Genomic DNA, 20,551 nt, shown 5'->3' on the forward strand with positions numbered 1-20,551 from the left:
GTTAATGATGTGCTGGGTGGCACTGGAGTTTACTGAACTTCAGGTGGTGTGAGAGCCAACTGTCAGTGTGTGTAAGGACTTGGACCAACGTGTTACTGTTATGTAACTATTCTGTGATTAGCTACACAATTCCAATACACAGTCACCCCTTTGGTAGACAGTATCAGTGATGAAATCATATCAAACTATAGAACATTACCATAATGGAATGCATTTGCAAACATTTGACAATGGGCGAGTTCACTTTGAATAGGCGGAGTTTGCACATTTTAGACAATTCCATTGGTCCTTAACTGAAATCCCCCACCATGCAAAAGGAACTGGCTGACTGAAGGGGAAAAGCACATAATCACCTACCGCATCCTATCAATGTGTTACAGAAATCTAACCCAACTGTTAGGAATGCAGAAGTAGACTTCTACTGAACTGCAACAGAATATACATCCCCAGCATTAAAAAAATGTTAGTAGAAAGCTCAGATTATATTTACACAATGTTCAAATATTTATTTCAAACAGACAGCATCTCAAAAGAGAAACAAGAAAAAAAACATCCAGATGAAAGAGGTCATGACTGTTTTAGTTTTCTGGATTCATTTTTTATTTGAGTAACAAAATGTGAAGTGCACTCAGCAAACTCCACACAAGTTTTCCAACCTGCTGTGTCAAGTATTTACACCACAAAAGCAAGGGGTTTCCCTCTGTGTCCTTCCTTACACCCCCAATTCGTTCATCCCACCTTACCATCTCGTATTTCCATGGTTGGCTGGTAGTCTCTTGGTATCAAGTTGTCCCAAGTTCTAGTTTGTCAAAGTTTTAAATATTTAAAATATTTACAGAGTCCAGTATTCCAAAAACTCCTAAATCCCACTGTTGGTCGTATAATGCGGAAACAGATGGAAGGGAACAGCCTTGTCTTGTTTAAGTAGAGAATGGAACAGCAGAGCTGGTGGAATCAAAAGGGGTTTGTTAGGCTGACAGTCCTCTCTACAAGATCTCAGTGCGTCCCAAATGGCACCCTATCCCCATATTGTGCATTACTTTTGACCAGGGCCCAAAGTAGTGCACCATATAAGAAATGGGGTGCCATTTGAGACGTGCCCTAAAAGTTTTTTTAAAGTTCCTTCTTCCTCTATGGGAAAGGCTGAACAATGAAGTTTGTTTGTACATAATTACTGTACTTAAAAATACACGTTGAAATGTGTATTTTTGCCATTGTTTAATGGCTTCCATGATCCTTATGAAGAATTAAAAAATGAACAACAATCATTAAAAGATGAAGAATAAAAGGCCACCCACAAAGTAACTCATTCTTCTTATTCATCAAACTATTCTTTTTCTTCAAAGTAACTCCCTACGTAAAAATAAAACTCCCTAATAAATACAAATACAGCAGAGATATAGGGTTCTGGTCTAGTCCATCCCTGAGCTCGCTCTTTTGAGAAGGACAAAAATACCAGCCAGGTGTGAAGAAAAAAAAGAGGTGACTTGGAAAAGGTTTGAATAGGACGTTATTCCCAAATGTTCCCAGTGTCTCCAGGAGCAAAGACCCTGGCATTCCTCTTGTTTCCTGAGGCTCAACTTGGTGTACGTCCACTGAAGAGAAGAGGTGGTTCCTTTTCCCCGCTACAGGGGGGTGGGTTGTTACACAGAGGTGATGACAATCATGAGGTGAGGGGAGATATTGGAGATCCGGTTGAGGAGGTCAGGGGCTAGCCGGGATAAGTGGCTCTCTGAAAACTCACATGGTGGGAATATCTGCAACACATAGGCAGGCTGGAGAAGAGCGATAAAAAATGGATCAGTTGAAAGACTATGCAATCTATAGACTGCTCTAAAATGTAAAACACAACATTTTATTTGTATGTAAATGTGAAGTTATCAAAAACCAGCAGTGGCTGAATGTTTGCAAAAACAGACAGACATCTACAGTAACAAACAAGCAGACAGACTCACCTGATTGGAGCCTGGGTTGGGGACATTGATGATGCCTGCAGCCAGCTTGGCCTGCAAGTAGTTTATGAAAGCGGTCCTTAGGGCCTGGGTCTGATTCAGGACATCGTCCTGGTCCCGTCCACATGGAAGAGCTAGCAGGAGACAGAACTCACTCTCCCCCTGCAGGAAACAGAAGTACACATTAGAACAGGCACATGTGATGTACATGAACTTGAGAAATTCTTCCTTAAAATTGAATTGGTCGCATTCACTACCAAAAGTAAGTGGACATCTCATTCCAAAATCATGGGAATTAATGTGGAGTTGGTCCCCCCTTTGCTCCACTCTTCAGGGAAGGCTTTTCCACTGTTGGAACATTGCTGCGGGGACTTGCTTCCATTCAGACAAGAGCATTAGTGAGGTCAGGCACTGGTGTTGGGCGATTAGGCCTGGCTCGCAGTCAGCATTTCAATTAACCCCAAAAGGTGTTTGATAGGGTTGATGTCAGGGCTCTGTGCATGCCAGTTTAGTTCTTCCACACCGATCTCAAACTATTTCTGTATGTACCTCGCTTTGTGCACAGGGGCAATGTCAAACTGATCAGGAAACAGCCTTCCCAAACTGTTGCCACAAAGTTAGAAGCACAGAATCATCTAGAATGTCATTGTATGTCAGGTTGGATGGGTCAAGTCTGGGCTCTGGCTGGGACACTCAAGGACATTCCAAGACTTGTCCCAAAGCCATTCCTCTGTTGCCTTGGCTGTGTGCTTAGGGTCGTTGTCCTGTTGAAAGGTGAACCTTCGCCCCAGTCGGAGGTCCTGCGCGCTCTGGAGCAGGTTTTCATCAAGGATCTCCATTTACTTTGATTTGTGGAGGGCTGCAGAGTTGGTTGTCCTTCTGGAAGGTTCTCCCATCTCCACAGAGGAACTCTGGAGCTCTGTCAGAGTGACCAAGGTCCTTCTCCCCCAATTGCTCAGTTTGGATGGGCAGCCAGCTCTAGGAAGAGTCTTGGTAGTTCCAAACTTCTTCCATTTAAGAATGATGGAGGCCACTGGGTTCTTGGGGACCTTCAATGTGGCAAACAAAAATCCCAGTTTGCACAAGGTCCAATGTAGTTCCTTGACAGCTGTCGTGGTATCGGCTTGAGGGGGAATATACACTGCTGTGATGACAGAATTCTCTTGGGAGGTAATGCGGTCGGAATTTGATTGAGGTATTCGAGGTCGGGTGAACAGTTCCTGTACGTTACCACAATCACACCATGAGTAGTTAATAATGAAACATATATCTCCGCTTTATTTTTCCCCGGAGAGTTCTTTATTCCTGTGTGTGCGGTGTACTGAGAACCCAGCTGGCTGTATGGACGGGGACAGTATATCCGGAGAGAGCCATGATTCCATAAATCAGTGTTACTTTATTGTCCAGGGACTGAACATTAGCGAGCAATATACTTGGAAGCGGTATGAACAAATACTCCAATTCAGGAAAGTTAGCGCCGCTCTAATATCCAAAAGTTATTTCCGGCTGTATGTAATAGTGCAAAGGACGTTCTGAGCTAATAATGTGAGAAATAACACAAAAAAACTTTACACTGTAAAGTTGCTTAGGAGCCATGAACAGGGCGACCATGTCTATCGGGGCCATCTCGCCAGTCCTTTATGATTGGACCATTACTTTAGTTGCTGAGTGAATAGTTTAGTGAAAAGTGCTCCTTATCAAGTAGCATCCACTCACTTGCTGTTTGCATCCACTTACACTGGGCCAAGTTAACACAATTTAGGATGGACCCTCATCCGCATGATAGGGAAAATAACTTACTGTCATTCTTCTAGCCACACCATCCAGTTGTGATGCCTCAAGTCTCATTCTCTGGACGATCCGAAGCAGCGCTCCTCCCTCTGGTAGGGGCAGCGATCGTAGAGCCAATGCTTTGTTGCCACAGACAAAATGCAACTGGACAGCAGCTTGGTCATTCTTCAGTGCTAGCAGCCCTTGCCACACTATCGGGTACTTCTGCTCAAACAGAAAATAAAACAGTGATACAAAATGCTATTTATTTTTGCAAATATTTAAAATAATAATATAAAAACAATATAATTGTGAATAGTTTACCTACACTACACTTTTTCCTGTCCACTTTGCCCAAAGCTCTTGCCCATACCTCTCTGGTCCTGTTCAGTTGTCGTTCTGGTTTTACACTCTCTCTAATTTGCTGTCTGTTCCCCATTTCCATACATCCTTAAGTGACTCACCGTGAGCAGCTGCATCATGTTGACAGGTTGGTGTCCAACTTGTTTCACCTTGCCATCAGCTTGTGACTGGCTGGGGTCTGTACCCTGAGGCCCAGAAGAGTGATTTTAGTATAAACAAGTTGTTTTTCCAAACATCATTCAAGACACTACCCCATGATCATTATCAAATTGTGCAGAGATACTGTACACTGAATAGGGTTTAACTCACTAAGGCAGAAGTGATGTTGATAGGTGCCTGGTTGATCCCAAAAGAAGTCTCTGGGATCTGGGAATGGACGGCCCGGGTGTTGCTGTACATTCCAGGATACTCTGAGAAGGAAGCTCCCGTACCTGATGGCAGCAACTGCACCCTTTGCGGGGACGCCATGGCGGCCATAGATGGCCGAATCCCCATCATCCCATCCTTCAGAGGAGAGTGTGGGCTCTTGACCTCCTGTGGCTGTATGCCATCCTTCTCAGAAACACCTTTAGTCAGCAGATGTGCCCTGGGGGACAGGGACGAGGTGATATTGGTAGATGTCGAAGAGGGTGGGACAGTCTCTTGGATGTGTCCCTGGTGTGGTTCTGAGGCAGAGCGCTCTCCCTGCGGGTGGTGCATGAGCACACGCATATCCCTGGGTGACATGTACGGGTCCAGCTGTAGCCCGCTGCGTAGAGCTCCGCGGGGATCCACCTGCATAGTCTCTGCTTTCAGCTGGGTGGCAGATGGTCTCCCTGTGGCCTGATGGAAGCGTCTGGCATCCTCTTGCTCTCCCTCGTGGCCCCTTACATTCCCTGGGTTAACCTTGAGGACCATGTCTCTGCCTACCGCCTGGGGCGAGGTGGGACGTTGCTGGAGAGGACCAGACCAGGGAGAGGCAAGAGGGTCTCCATGCTTCCCGAAACTCATCACAGAGAGGGGTGGTGTGTTCACCCTGACCTCTCCTTGGACAAGGTGCCCCATGGGGATTGCTTGGGAGACACGATGGGGTGACATCCTGCCAATGCCACCGTGAGCACTGTGAGGTTGCATGATGACAGACTGCTCAGGGTGGTGGACACTGGTGACATACTGCTGCATGGCGGGAAGGCCAGAGGGCTGCATCCCAGGGAGGCCTTTCGGAGAGGAGCCGCCAATGGGCGAGGACACTTTAGTGAATGGAGAGTGTGGGTGGCCTGACTTGCGAGGCGAACGGGGCTCCTGTTTGACCCCACTGAGATGTGACGGAGTTCTGTCAGTGGCCGAGCCGGAAACAAAGCCTACGTGGTTGCCAGCCGGAGAGGGCAAGTGGGGGCTCATTGCAGGACTTATGGCAGAGTTCCAAGATGGTTTACCCCCGTCAGCAGTCATAGCATCAGCCCCATCCACTTTCTTTGGATGCTTCAATAACATTGTGAACTCTGGATGATGGTAACCCATCACTTGTGGATTACCAACTGTCTGCTGGAGCCTCTTCACAACTCCTTGAGGCCCTGATGGGTAGGGAGATTCTAACTTTTCCATACCAGTGTTTTCTTGTTTAATGGCGGACACAGGTTGTTGCGTCTTAGGATGCCCATGGTCTGTCTGTATTTGAGGACACTTCGGAGTGTTTGACTGGGAGTGGGTATACATCTCCTGTTTTATTTGGGGCATGGACACAAGCTGCTGAGATTCCATGTCAACTGCAGTAGCTGGTGGGATCTGGCTGATTTTGGCACTTATCCTCTGTGGTCCCTCCTTGATCTGCCCTGAGTGACTCAGCACCACCACTCCCTCTGAGGTATTCACCCTTAGACCTGGGATAGAGCCTGTACCCAGACCGGAGCTCTCAACCAAGTACCTCCCAGCACTTCCACCCTCCTCACCAACTGATGGTCCATGGTACAAACCACTGTCCCTATCCTCCATGCTGGGCGGCCTGTATGCCAGCTTGGGAAGTGGCATGTCCACACAGGGATTTCTGTCAACTGACATATTGACTTTCTCCATGTCGGGTGGATTGCAAACACGACTGATAACAGAAGTGGCAGTGGAGGCGATAACAGAAATCACAGACTTCGACTCAGGGGATGGTAGTGAGGCTGGGGGCCGGACTACAGGCTGAGCTGGATGAGGCCTGTTGTCATTTAGAGGGGCCTTACTAGGTACAGCAACCATTGGAGTATTACTATCAGAAGGGTGTGGAGGATCCCTAAGGGACGAGGTGCCCAGATTTGAAGGAACAGAACTACTGCATGGGACTTGGAGTGAAACATTTTTGTGCTTCATGAGAATCCTACGTAAGTCACTGATGTTGTGATCAGTCTCCATGTGCTCAGTGTCAAGGGGAAGTCCTGGGTTCTCTACAGGAGCTGCTGATGCTCTAGGAGAGGAAGGGACAACTGCATCCTTGGACTGGTTGAGCCAATCTGGTGGGGAAACTGGGATCCTGCTTGGCTGTGTGGTTCTGATGTTTGGCCGGGTTGGGGGTGGAGAAAGTGAGGGTGAGATGCACTCCGGTGGTGGTGGTTGTGTATGAGGCTTGAGGAGAGTGGGACTTTTGGTTGTGGGGCAGACAGGTTTCAGATGTTTAGGTGGAGGTTGCTCTGCAGGGGCTGGAGGCAACTTTGATTCTTTAGGCATGTCTGTAGTCTTGGGAGCCAAATGCGCCGTTTCAGGCTTCCAAGAGGTGGCTGTAATGACACCAGCAACTGTAGATGAGGGAATACTTTCTGGAGCAGGCTGTTCATTGGAGGGTGTGCTGTCTGATGTGATAACAGCGGTGTTCTCCGGTTCTGATGAACATTCTTTTACAGCATCCTTTTTGTTTGATTTTTGGCTCCTAGACCGCTTCGGTGTTTTAGCTCTGCCCTTAGCACCTTTCCTGGGTGTGGTTGGGAAAAAGGCCTCCCCCTGAATAGGAGATATGTTAGTCACAGGTTCAGCTCCCTTGGTCGGCTGGATGAAGGTTGGAATCTCTAGATCTGATTCCACAACAGCACTATTTACCGGCTCTTGAGGCAGAGGGACGGCTATATCCTCACCCATAATGGAATCAATTGCAGCAGCAAGTTCATACTCACTAGCAGGATTGGCTGGTTTGTCTTCCTCAGTCTCAATTTTTAATTCTGCAGGTGGTTGGGCAGGTGGAGTGGGTGGCTCAGCTGGGAGGGTTGGGTCTGTCAGTTTAGCAATGTTCTCCACAGCTTGCTCCAGCTCCTGTTCCTGTTGTAGCAAAGTTTTAGGATCTATTGGAGGCTTATTCTCTGATGTCACCCCATCTTTATCCTCGTTGCTAGAACTTACATCTTTTCCTGGACTAGACTCTAATAATAATGGGTCATTAGTAGGTTCGCCTGGTTTAGTCTTTTTAGAAGAATCATCCTGATTTCCGGGTTCCTCATCCCCCATTTGAAGTAAATCTTTCACCTCAGTGACATTTAGTCTGATCTTGAGGTTCTTGAGGACAGGAGATTTTGGGGTCCGTGTCAAGCGTGGGGCTTTTCCTCTCCCACTCTTCTCCAAAACAGGCTGTTCTTCCATGACTGGAGGTTCAGTCTCTTTCTCACCTAATTTAGTTCCACTGGCTTTCTCCTCAATAGGGTCAATTTTCTGCCCGTCTTTATCTCTTGATTTCTCTGTTCCTAGTTGTTGCTTGACGTTCTCCTCTTTTTTTGTCACAACTGGCACCACAGAATCTTCTTTACATGAGACAGTGGAATCTGGCATGGCCAAATTGTCCTCCTCTGTAAAATCTATAGGTTGAGCAACATCTTCAGGGGGCTCAGTTTTTTCCCCCTTCCTACTGGATCCAGTCACTGTGGGCATGGGTAACTGACTTGCCAACACTTTATGACCATGAGGAGAATGTCTGCCTTTTGACACTTTTGAGATTCTTTCACTACTCTCTGATTCATTGGAGTCTGTATCCTTGGTCTCCATTTTTGATCTATCCCCTTTAGCTGTTAACGTGTCCTCTCCTTTTTGACGATTCTTAGGAGGACGTCCCCGCCTTGAGGTGATAGGTGCAAGTGAATCCTGTTCTAATGGTTGCTGAGAGGCTGCTTCTTTGTCTCCACCTCGCTTTCGTGCAGAACGTGGTGACTCAGTTACATCCTTTCCAGCCCCCTTAGTGGCATCTTCCTCAACTGGGGTGGCATATACAGACTTCACATTTCTACGCCTTGCTCTTCCAACATATATACTTTGCTCTGTGCCATGCTCGGGGTCTGCACCATGTATGGGAGACTTGCCTGTGGATTTGGAATCCAAGTTTCCCTTCAAAGACTCCGCTCTAGGGGATGATGCACGTTTTGTGCGTTCACTCTTGCGTGTAAGTGGTTTCTCTGAACTATTTGCTGAAACCAAAGGAGTCAGTGGGACTTGAGTAGGAGACTTATTCTTTTTGTTCTTCGACTTCTGAGGTGGTGAAATTGACTCATCCCTGGTTTGATTATCAACAAGCACCTGTATCTGATTGAGATCGAGTTTCTTTTCCACCTCTGTATGAGTGTCTGTATCTTCAGTGTTGGTATCCTCTTTTGAAATCTCATCAACGAGGTTAGGTGGTGTGGAACTTTTCAATTCAGGTGGTAATTCAGGAGGTGCCAGCTCAAGCTCAGAACGACTCAATAACGTTTTATGTATATGGCAATCACTGTTGGAAGACTGCTCAGGGGTCAATGTTTCAATATTCTGAGCTATATGTTTAGATTTCTCTTCACTAGGGAATCTTTTAACTTTTCTCACCAAACGAATGGGCTCGGGGGCTACTAAATTAACAGAAGCAGGGGGAGACATTGAACGGGGAGACATTTGTGGGAGGGGAGGGAGCTGTTCATTTTTTATGTTTTCTTCTTTAGTCAAAGGTTCTAGAGCAGCTGGATCTAGGGATGGAGTAAACATGACACATGTTTCCACTGGTGGAGACATCTCTTTGGGTGGAAGGAGTGGAGACATCTGCTTGGGTGGAGACATCTGCTTGGGTGGAAGGGGTGGAGACATCTGCTTGGGTGGAAGGGGTGGAGACATCTGCTTGGGTGGAAGGGGTGGAGACATCTGCTTGGGTCGAGACATCTCCTTGGGCATAAGTGGGGGCTGGGAAATCATGTCCTCAGCAGGGCTAATAGGTTTAATCTCCTGATCCATGACAGGTTCTGAGGTTTTAGGTAACTGCAGAGGTTGCTGTTCTGCCTCAGGTGACTTCTCCACCCTACTGTCATCTATGGAATCTGCCTTTTTCACATCTGGTAGCGGTTGGTCTTTCTGCTGTTGAAGCCGTGTGAACTCCAAAAAGCGGCTATGGAAGAGGACAACTGGTTCTGTGTCAGGCTGCCCATCTGCCGGGCCTTGCTGACCAGTTTGCTGACCCTGACTCTGCTCAGGGTCCTCATGCTTTCGCTCAAGGTGCTGAAGACGTCTTGAGTCCTGCTCAAAGATCGAGCTGTGAAGGAAACGTGAGGCAAACAGTTCCCTGCGTTCATGTTCCTCTGGCTTGGGCTTGGGCTCTTCCTTCCGGTCATCTAGTTTGTCTTCAGACCCACTACTGCGAATTTTCTTCTTCTTCATGTACCAAGAGGGTGTAGGTCGAGGTGCTGACTCAACCTTTTCAGTATCTTTCCTACTGCGTAAACCAGCAAAGTGTGAATCATAGTCCAAGAAAGACCAGTTGTCCTCCCTAGAGGAGGACAGAGACTTTGCTCGCTCTAGCAGGGCCTTGGTATCTGGTGTGATGGTTTGGTCAAGTGCAAAGGAGTAAAACTTCATCCTCTCCAAGGTGGCAAGCTTAGGGTCTGAAAATCTGTCCACTCTCTGCCTATCAGACAAAGGTACCGAAGTGGAGGGCATAGGAGAGTGTGGTTTGTTCTCTCTGTCCTCCTCAGAATCGGATCGTACTTCCCCAGGCTCCAGATCATGCACAATTCCGTACTCCAAACGCTTGCGATGGTGTGGATTTTTTGCAATGCCTCTTGAGAAGTTTAAGTCGGGTAAAAAATCTTGCTTGACTCTGCTTTCCCAACGTTTTTCCCGCTCTTCCTCACTAATTTGTAAAGGAGTGTTTGGCTTGGACATTTGCATTGTATGTGTCCTTTTGACTGCCAGCTCCAGGTCTGGGTGGCTTTTATCCTCAGTTTTAACCTCCCTGAGGTGTGAAGATACCGCAAAGTCCTCTTCAGCATGATGAGAAAAGTGTTGCAAGCCTGGAGATACAGTGTTGTTCCACTCAGGATCTTCAGCATGATGAGAGAAGTGTTGCAAGCCTGGAGATGCAGTGTTGTTCCACTCAGGATCTTCACTCTTATGCCGGAAGCTCCTGTAGACACGGTCCCCCCTCTTGGCACTAATATCTGCATCAAATTGCTCTAGTTTCTTGAGTTTATGAGATGGGAAATTATCTGTGACGTCTTGAGGTGGCTTGCCCACTTCATGTACCAGACTGCGGTGTTCAAGATCCTCCCTTTCTAAGTCTTGTGGACTTCCTGGTTTTTCTTGTTTGTCTGGCTCCTGGAGCTGTTGGTGAAGTCTCCTTTGCTCCATCTGTTTGCGGTAACTCTGGGAGAGGTCAATATCCAGAGGCTCTTCCTTGACACCCTTGTCATTGTCCTGTGCACCATACTTGAAAGGGCTTGGTGGATCTTGATCTCTTGCATTATCCTGATCCATGTTCCCATCGTGGGAGAACCTTCTAGACATACTGTGGCGTTTTGAGTCTATAGGGTCCATGCTCCCCTCAGGCAGCTCTTCCTGTCCTCTCATTACAGGATCCTGACTGCCAGGAAACACCAGCCTCTCCGTTTTGGATCTTGAATACCTCCGCTGGGAGTCTTTTTGTTGAGCCTTATTGTTGCCATCCGTCTCTTTTGAAAAGGCAGTGCTTGCTCCAAAGTCTGGGGGTTGACTCCCACCCTCCAGCCTTCTCCTCTTCTGCCGAATGGTCCTCCCACTGGCATCTCCAAAGCGCCTCTTTCTCGCAGCCAGCCGATCAGAATCCAGTGATGGATCTTTCCCATCATTTCCAGTGTCAGACTTTTGGTGTTTCTTGGATCGTGTTTTAACATCCTTGTCTGCGATCTCACCTTTCCCTGACTCAAGCCTCTCACTTTTTACAGGCTCATGGCGAGAGGTTGACGCTGTCGGATCTGAAGGAGGGTCATTGTCACCTTTATATATCTGTCTCTCAAGGCTGTCTTGGTCCGACACCTTTCCCCTTCCAGAGCCTCCATCCAGGCTGGGATCTAGCTTTGTCTCAGATGGTGGGATGCTGGGAGATTGCACCTTTCCTTTCCTTGATTTACTCTTCTCCCCTTTTTCTTTGTCACCTTTCTCCTTTCGTCTTCCCCGCTTGCTTTTCTCAGCCCCAGCTCCACGCTCACGCTCAGGTTCAACCAAGTGAGCGTCTTTTTCCAACCTCTCACTCTTAGAGCTGGCTCCATGTTCCAATGGAGGAGCCTTGTCAGCCTTGTCAAAGCGTGGTGGTGAGAGTGAGCTGCAACTACCACTTCGCTCAGAGGACTGACTGTAGACCCGTCGCTCTGGGTCTCTGGGAGCACGCTCAGATGGTGAAGGGGAGGCAGAAGGGGTGATCGGGCGCCGTGGATGAGACGGGCTCCACCTGACTCGGTCTGCCTCAAAGCGCTCCCGCTCCCTTTCTCGCTCCCTCTGGATGTATGTGTATTTCCGAATGTCCTGCTCAAAAGGATCTCGATAATCCCTGAACTCCCGAGGGTCCTCATGATAGCGTGGGTCAAAGTGTTCTCCCTGGTAATGCTCCAACTCCGAATACCGATCACGGCTGCGGGCGGGGTAGTCTCTGTGAGGGTCTTCGGGGTAAATGGTGCCAGGGGTGCGTACATTCTCAAAGTAAGCTCTTTCTGCTGAGAACTCATGGTATGGAGGTCTTGGTCGTTCCTCTCTGTAAAGCAGGGGGTTGTGGAATGGGGGGGGGGGGGGCATTGAAATGAGATCCAATAAGTACACCAGAAAACAGTAATTCAAAAGTATTCCCTCCATTCATCTCACATTACAAATGTGAACCTTACCTTCTTTCAGTTGGAATTTCATAGAAGTCTCTAATGTCTTGCCCAGAGGCCTGCATAGAGCGATAAAAAGCCATCTGACTCTCTTGGCTGGCAAAATCCACCTGCAAATAAACAAATTAGCTCCCTTCATCCGGTTTACTGTTAAAATGTCAGTCACTGATTGATTAATGAAACATATTTATTCATACTTTTATTTTGTTGCCTCCGATCTTCCAGCCTTTGGTCTCCCTGACAGCTGCCTGTGCAAAATCTGTATTGTTATACAAGATGAGAGCCATCCCCTTCAACCTGTCAAACACCACCTAAAAGAGGAAAAGCAGAAATCTTCTTTAGAACAACTTCTCTAATATAGTATCAAAAATGTCAGGGATTCCAAGAACATTGGGGAGGGAAAAAAGGGTAGACCTTGACTACATGTCCATAGCGGCAGAAGTGGCGTGTGAGATATTGCTCTGTGATGTTGGAAGCCAAACCGTCCAGCCAAACACATGTTGTGGGCATACTCTTTCCAAAACCCAGCTGCAAAGGAGACAGAAAACACATGGTGTAGAAACATTGACAATAATAATTGCAGCGCGTAGTTCTGTATCACTGAACTCAATTCCTTTTGTACCAACATGGATAACTAGAGGTAAGGGCAATATAGATTTATGAATAATACCTTGAGCCGGTTGCTCCCTAAATACTCTCCATCCATCTTCTTTATAGCTTTGCAGACACTGGCAATATCAGAATACTGCACAAAGGCGTATTGAGGAATACCATTGACTTTTTTAATGTCAATATCCTGTATGAGGGATGACAAAATGCATAAATATTAAAAAGACAGAACAAAACAGGCAATTCTCTGGCATTTTTTAGAAGAGATTTTAACTTGCACAACCCATCAGTGTGCAGTAACATACATACCACAATCTCTCCAAAGCGCTGGAAGATATCAAGGAGCTGTTGGTAACTGGTGGTCTTCTCCAAGTTGCCGATAAACAGGGTCCTTGTGGCCTTGGGGTGGAATTCATCAATCCGTCCATCTAATGGCCTGAATTCATTCTCGCTCTCAGTTTCTGAGGGAAAGACTTCTATTACAATCACTAAACAAGACAATAGAAGTACACTCAACAGTATGTGAATGACCACTCATTACAACTGCATTAGGATTTAAGGCCCAAGCTCAAATAATGAAAGAATTACAGATATTACATTACGACACTAAAAAGTTTCATACCAGGGCCGTTCCAGACAGAAACCTCAATCATCATGCCGAAAAAAAGCTTTCCTTTGGAGACGTTGAGGGCTTTCTCTTGGTCTTCCTGCTGTCTGAAGAACACCAGACCATATCGGTCCTCTGAGGCCCCGTGGATCTGCACAGATGTCACTTTCCCATGTTTCTTGAACTCATGGAACAGTCCATCTTTTAAACTTGTGTCTGGCGAGGGAAATGGACAGTTAATTGATGCTTGATATGGGTCATGCAGCTGCATCGTGAGGGACAAAATAAAATGTTATGTCAAGGTGGAGAATGGGGGGGTGCTTTGATTAGCTACCTCTATAGCTGAACATGTAGACACGATATTTATTGGTGACCCCCTTGATAATGTCATAATGTCATGGTGCCCAGCAAAGTGGAACCAGAATGTCAAGGTGCACAGCAAAGTCTAGACAGATTGCATGTTTATGAGTATGCTGCTAGGTATTGGTACTCACCTGTGGAACGCACTGGTAGGTTCTGCACCCTGATGCCAAAGCTTCTGCGTGGCTCATCACCTTCCATCACCATGGAGCAGGGCTGAGAGGGAGGTGCATGTGTAGCAGAGGACTGAACAGAGCGTGCACGAGACCCTTCACTTGAACTGCTGTTTGAATCGCTGCTGCCAAATGGACAAATGTGAGGAAAGAGAGGGGGTAATGTTCAGAGGGTCTTCAGCTAACTTGACTAAATAAAAGGGTACATTTGTATGCATCTCAAGTCAGCGATATTCTCTCCATAATCCTAGAGTCAAGCAAGATATTTTACAACTGGGTAAGTGGAATATGTTCCCTTCTGTTGCTACATTCTCTACAACATAGGCTAATTGACTGATGTGTGCTCCATCCATACAAACAATAACATCCACACCATCACAAAAGCACATCCTACCTGCCACTGCCAGTGCTGCTGGTGCTGCTGACAGAATCAGAGCTAGAGGACCTACTGCGGGACCTAGAGCATGGACCTCTTTCTGGGGAGAGGGGGGCTCTTTTGGGGGAATGGGGGGCTTTGGGTGTTTGCCCCGTGGTCCTTTGCGGGGAGGGGTGTCGAGACTGTGAGGAATGAGATGATCGACTGCGGCGGTGATGGTAAGTCCTGTCAACACGACGCCCCCTGTCATCTCGATAGGGGTCGCGGCGTGCAGCACTAGACAAGGTGAAGGGATCTCCTCGGATCCTGGACTCAAAATGAGGCTCTGGGGTTTCAAAGCTCCCACCCATGGCACTGCTACTTCCAGGGCCAGGGCTAACTCCAGCTGCAAACATGGTGCGATCGCGGTAATAGTCTGCGTTGTAGTGACGCTGTCTATCAAAAGTGCCAGTGCGCTCATGGTGTCCATAGGGGCTGTGATCATATGCACGCTCCCGGGTCTCTGAGCTGCTGGAAGACACAGGTAAAGGATGGATGGATAGGGGAGAGAGACAGAGTAGATATAGAGAGGCCGAGTGTTAGTGTGACTCCAAAAATACAGATAACTAGTTCCAATACACAATGAAGCTTAAAATAGGCAGTGCACTGTTAAAATGTCAACTTAAATACACACAAACAGGGACCCCGCTGAGCACGGGACTATGAAGATACAGGCCAATCATTTCTGATTCCATTAGAAGCAATAGAATACATGAGGGGCATTTGGTCAATTCAAACGATAGGTGTGTAGACATTAAATTATGTCCTCTAGTATTAATGCTGACAGACAGATTGTATCTGTTAGGAAATAAAAATGGGGCAGATCTACACTGGAGAGGCATACAGTAGAGCTGGGCGATCTGAAAAAAAATCCATATTGTGATAAATTGCCAGAATTCATGCGATAACGATAAATAGAATTCTAAGTGTAGTGCCTTTATTTCTATGATCCTTTATAGTACTACTACTAGTTTGATGATTGTAGCTATCAATTGTCACGTTAACAGTCACCCATATTAGCAAACATTTCATTTCAAACTACGGATTTCTCTAGTATAGGTTACTTATCGTAATGAAATATACCAATAAAATTCCTGCAATAGCTGATTGGTGTCGATAACTTTCTATTTATCGTCCCAGCTCTAGCATAGAGTAAGGTAACCCTCAGATAGGTTTAGTTTCATAAGGGCCATACTTGAGACTCAAAAATGCATTCACACACATTGTGAGAATTTCTTTGTTGGCCAAACGTAACACAACCGCATCTGTGAAACTATTGAACTCCATCGTTTGCATTTATTCTAATTATCTAGAAGCTGTGTCATATCACATTTGTCAGAGTGAGCAAGTGAGTTCCTACTGAGATCAAATACAATTTCTGAATTAAGTAAGAACAGTGGGTCTTGGCAGTTGAGGGAAATGCTGGTGGGCCTGCTAGATCTTAACTAGCCTATATTAAGCCACCTAGTAACTAAGAGAAAAAGCAAGAAAGGAAGAGAGACAGAAAAAGAGTGACAGAAAAGAAAGAGAGCAAGGAAGAGAAAGAAAGGCAAGCCCTCTGGCCCAAGCAGCTGCATCTTTTTCTCTAAAAGCTCTAACAATTAGTGTAGGAGACGAGGAAAAGAGATGCAGAGGGCAGGACAATACCAACCTTTTCCAAAAGCAGTAACCGAACCTATAATCCCAAATAAAATCTAGGTCGTCAGAATTGTGAGAGCCGGAATAAAAAGCAAAAATCATTTGGATTAAAAAAAAAAAAAAACTTGAGCAAAAAGGTTATTTTGTCTTCATGTGTACAGAGTCTGACGTTCGAGTAGAACACCGGGTAGGTATCTTAGGTATAATCCACCATCTCTTAATCTCTTCGTTTGATGTAAAAAGAAAGAAAACAACCAAAGAAATTGATTTATGATGACAACGATTGATACAGGTTGAATTTGAAAAAAAGATGAGTCCCACTTAAGGGCATAGCGGTGCATTTCAAAAGTGACACTAGAGACGGGATAGACTGAAAACATATCCAACTTGCTAGAATAAAGAAGGAACAAGTCTGAGTTGTCTGCATATTACTGTCCAAAATAGAGATCTGTATTATTCCTCTTCAAAACTAGCAATCCAGTTTGCATACCCTCCAGTAAAAAAACAGGATCTTCTCTCACCATAATGCACGGAATAATCCTAGTCCACTGCAGCGTAATTAATTCCTTAAAATAGCACTATTACATATCCCAAGGGGCAAATAGACAGTCTACTCCCATCACTGTGTAGATGACATCTTCAGGCTTCATTCGGTTTTCTTTGAAAATGCAGACGTTTCTGTTCTTTGCTAGTAACCCCAAATACTGATGCTGAGAGGATATACAGCTAAATCCACACTGGAGCAGAGTAATCCAGCAAAAGAAGTGCGGTTACACCTGTGTACATCCTATACCCAACATCCTTACATCCAATGTGGGGGTTACTTCCACGAGGCAGGTACATCCATAATGCATGTCTTCAGTTGTCTTCACGGCCATCTCTCTCTGAAAAATATTCCAATGGAATTTCTTGATAGGTGTTCTGTTACTCCTCAGTCTCTCTTTAGTTCCTTTTGATATAAACTCCATACTAAATTACAATTATACACTGTAAAATGTAAATTCCCTTGTCTGAAAATGATCAACTAGCTGTGAATGATGTATTGATGGGGCCCTGTGATGACACCTAGCCAATTTACATCCTTACGATGGCAACTTACATCCCTTGGTCCATGATGTTATTTAAATCCAGACAAATAGCAGATATCCTTGGTTTGGAGACTTCCAGAAAAATGCTCTCTGCCCAGCAGTGGAAAGGTGGTGAAGAAAAAACGACAATCCTCCCTGTCTTCTCTGATGTATAGTCCATAGGTGAATTAACCTGCCTGAATATAATTCTCAAGAAAATATAGGGGTATTTAATCCATCACAGGCAACGATTTACTTCCAAAGAACGACGATCCCAGGTAAATCGCGGTTAGAATCCATGGTTTGTAAAATGAAAATATCCGAAAACTCACCAGGATAAAATCCAACAAATGTGATATATCCAAACTCACCAGGATATTCCCCACAGGTGTAATATCCAACGTGAAAGCAGGATACGTTTCACATAATAAATCCGAAATTTTGAATAATACCTCATACATCCATACCTCTTTAATGATTAGCATAAACAACTAACTTAGATCCCGCAAAAAAAGGCCAGGTCTGTGCGGATGGTAAAGGGATTGTTCCCTAGGTTACCTTTATGTAAAACTGTAAGGAATCTATTGCCCTTGCTTTATTAATAACCCAACAATGAAATGATGTTATTGCGGGATATAATATATATATATTTTTTACTGACACCCTGATCCCCCAGTACTTCAGAGGGAGACTATGTCCACTTACCAGTCTCTTATCCGTTCATACCGCCCCTCTCTGGTGTGGAGGGACACTGGGGGGCCAAACACTGGACCCACTGCCCCCCTAGAGAATCCTGAAACATCCCGCCCGTGACTGCTCGACGTGGGGTTGTCATCAAGGCCCCGAACAGCACTAGGGACAGACCCAGGTTCGTTGTAGTCAGTGCGCAGGTCTCTGTCCCCCATCTTGTTGACAGCATTGTGAGCCTTCTGTGCACTTTTGATATCCACAAAATCCACAAAGGCTGCCACGCCGCCCTCCGACCCTCGCTTCCGCAGGACCTTGACGCTCTCCACACGTCCATAGCTGAGGAGCAAGAACAAAGAGACAAAGTATGTCACACTATTGAGATACTATGTACGCGTCCATTCAGACTTATGATAAGAACAATAATATAATAGTTAGCCTAGTAGCTAGATTTTTAAACAGCAAAGAAAGCACAGGAGCCCGATTTTGCCTGGCAGCCAATTAGTCAAATTAGCATTAAAGGGAAAATCCACTCATTAAGTGTGTGTGTATATAAAACTTTTCCCTCCATTACTCCACTGTTGATACAGAAAGAAATGCTTGTATGTCAGCAGTCAAGTTTTCCAGATATTAAACTTTCAAGAAGCAGAGTCGACCTCTGGCCGGTGACACTTTACTTCTTTAAAGTCCAATATCTTGAAAACTTGACTGCTGACATGAAAAACATTGGGACTCTATCAACAGTGGACTAAGAAAAAAAACCACCAAACAATACTTTGAGTGGACTTTCCCTTTAAAAATGGAGGCCCAAGTCTTTTGGCGCCTTTGCGTAGTGAACTTTTAAAAAATGAATGACTTTTCTCAACTTAAAGTTGTTCTATTCCTTTACTAAATCCTCTTCCATAGAATATGAGGGTCAGTGGAACATGTGGATTACAATTCTGCTTTAATATGAATTTATTATTAGTGTGAAAATAGTGTGCTCTGTCTGCTGTTATTTTGAAGTCATTGAAAAAATGCCAAGAACTCAAATGTTGGTTCTTCAATAGTTGCACACTTTCACTGAAACACTAGATCCATGTGCTGGTGTACACAGTGCTCATGTTCACTGAATCAAAGAACCTAACGTTAGGCTCAAAGTAGTTGATTACGATGTAAATAGTTTCAAATAACTTATCATAACGGCAAGAAGTAGCTACCTCCCTGCAACTTTAAAGCTTGAGAATATTGAGGGATCCAATAACGTTACCTGGCACACGCTTGAGGATCGAGCAGAGAGATTCATGATTATGGTAGCCACTTTTCGGACCATATGAACCGCTAAACATTGCAGTTAAGACGTGATGAATTATGCAGTGAACGAGCGATAGAATCAAGAAGCCCATATGTTACACGAGGGCTTTCATCATGTTAGCACGTTGATGAACTCGCCGCCAGGCAATCAAACACGATATCATCCGCTAGGTAATTACGGCAGCTAACGAAGCTAGCAGTAGCATCGGAGGAACGTGGAGAAACCATGCATTTAGCGCTAAAGTTACATGACTTTGCATTATTCAGTAATCCAACTAATGATTAGCAATATAGCCCCTACAAAACATAAGTTGTAGATGATGTGTTACCACATCCTTCAATAATAACATTTGCTACCTAACTAGTATGTTAGCTATATTTCTTGCTGAACTAGCTACCAAGGCATTAACTGATGTAGCTACCGACGTCGTTAACGTATATCAAGTGAGCAAACGACAAAATGGTAGCTAGTTAGCTAACAAGCTAGCATTCAGTGGCATTTCAGCTTGCTGGATTCCAATAAATTGTGAAATTCTGGTATATTGTGTGTTGGTTAAAAATATCACGGGGAAAACAATCTTAAACAACAGAGGCCATTTGGTGCTGTATCTTGATGATGGCTAACGTTAGCTAGCTCAGATAGCTAGCTATTGGACACAGAGCGCGCTGCCTCTCCTCTTGCGTAACTTACCGTTTAAAATGTTCGACAATTTTCTCCTCTCGAACATGTTCGGGTAAATTTCCCACCCAAAGGTGCCTGGTTTCCCGAACCATCATGTACGTTACTTTCCCCCTTCATACACATATGCTCTAGCAAGTTTTGATCTCCGCCGGTCGGGAAGTCCGCCTTACAAAATGAACGACGAGTGATTCCGTGTAAAAAAAAAAATGTATCTTGGCCTAGTGAGCTCCGTTCCAATGCCTCCGAATGTGTGTGTATTCTTCCCTGTGACGACGGCTTCGTTTCTCATGATTTGCGCGCTCCCGAGATCATGCGACAGCTATTCGAGAGCAATTATCCGTGCTTTTTACATTTCATAATAATGTAGCAGTCCTTGGGCTTTGCATTATAAAACACATCTATGCATCATCAGAGGTTGTAATGAATCGAGAAGTCATTCTGACTTCGTTACTATGTTGCCTGAGGGTGATCTGTGATTATATGCTCCCCAAAATGGCTTATTCCAAGGCAACCCTGTGCTGACAAGGAATGGCACGATCTTTGCCTGCAGTGAATTGACAGGATAAGCGCAATTCTTCCCAAATCAAAGAGCCTTTATTTGTATCATGGCTTTGTGAATATTCTATTTAAATGGAGGTTGGTTAAGCAAGTAATCTTTGTAGGTCTATATCATGGAGGTTTTAATGACACCTCTACTGTGTGTGCTCTGATTTTGCATAACACACCATGTCCACCCCTATCATTGTTTATGTTCTCAGAACTATACAGCCCCTGGGTTTATTCCCCTTGCATAGATCCTGTTTTTCTTGCATATGCCTATAATTTATTTCATTATTGAATTAGCATGTGTATTGTGATCCCTT

The 20,551-nt window shown here is 45.3% G+C and overlaps 1 protein-coding gene across 6 annotated transcripts; it reads right to left on the bottom strand.

Moving 5' to 3' along the window:
* Positions 1–483: 483 nt before the first annotated feature.
* LOC115150257 (msx2-interacting protein) lies at positions 484–20,124 on the bottom strand. 6 transcript variants are annotated; one of them, XM_029693358.1, is made up of 15 exons: positions 19,698–20,124; positions 17,732–18,052; positions 14,301–14,789; positions 13,868–14,031; positions 13,389–13,589; positions 13,076–13,239; positions 12,828–12,953; positions 12,572–12,685; positions 12,355–12,468; positions 12,167–12,267; positions 4,395–12,039; positions 4,187–4,270; positions 3,753–3,947; positions 1,956–2,114; positions 484–1,775 (listed from the first exon to the last, which is right to left on the bottom strand). In XM_029693358.1, exons 1-15 carry the CDS (start codon positions 19,781–19,783, stop codon positions 1,644–1,646), a joined length of 10,095 nt encoding a protein of 3,364 aa, XP_029549218.1. In that variant the 5' UTR covers positions 19,784–20,124; the 3' UTR covers positions 484–1,643. The 6 variants fall into 6 exon arrangements, with proteins under 6 accessions (XP_029549218.1, XP_029549217.1, XP_029549220.1 ...); XM_029693357.1 differs by having other exon boundaries at positions 13,868–14,028; positions 14,301–14,792; XM_029693360.1 differs by having other exon boundaries at positions 13,076–13,227; positions 14,301–14,792.
* Between the last annotated feature and the right edge of the window lie 427 nt (positions 20,125–20,551).

This window comes from Salmo trutta, chromosome 16 (genome assembly GCF_901001165.1).
Source record: "Salmo trutta chromosome 16, fSalTru1.1, whole genome shotgun sequence".
NCBI lineage: Eukaryota > Metazoa > Chordata > Actinopteri > Salmoniformes > Salmonidae > Salmo > Salmo trutta.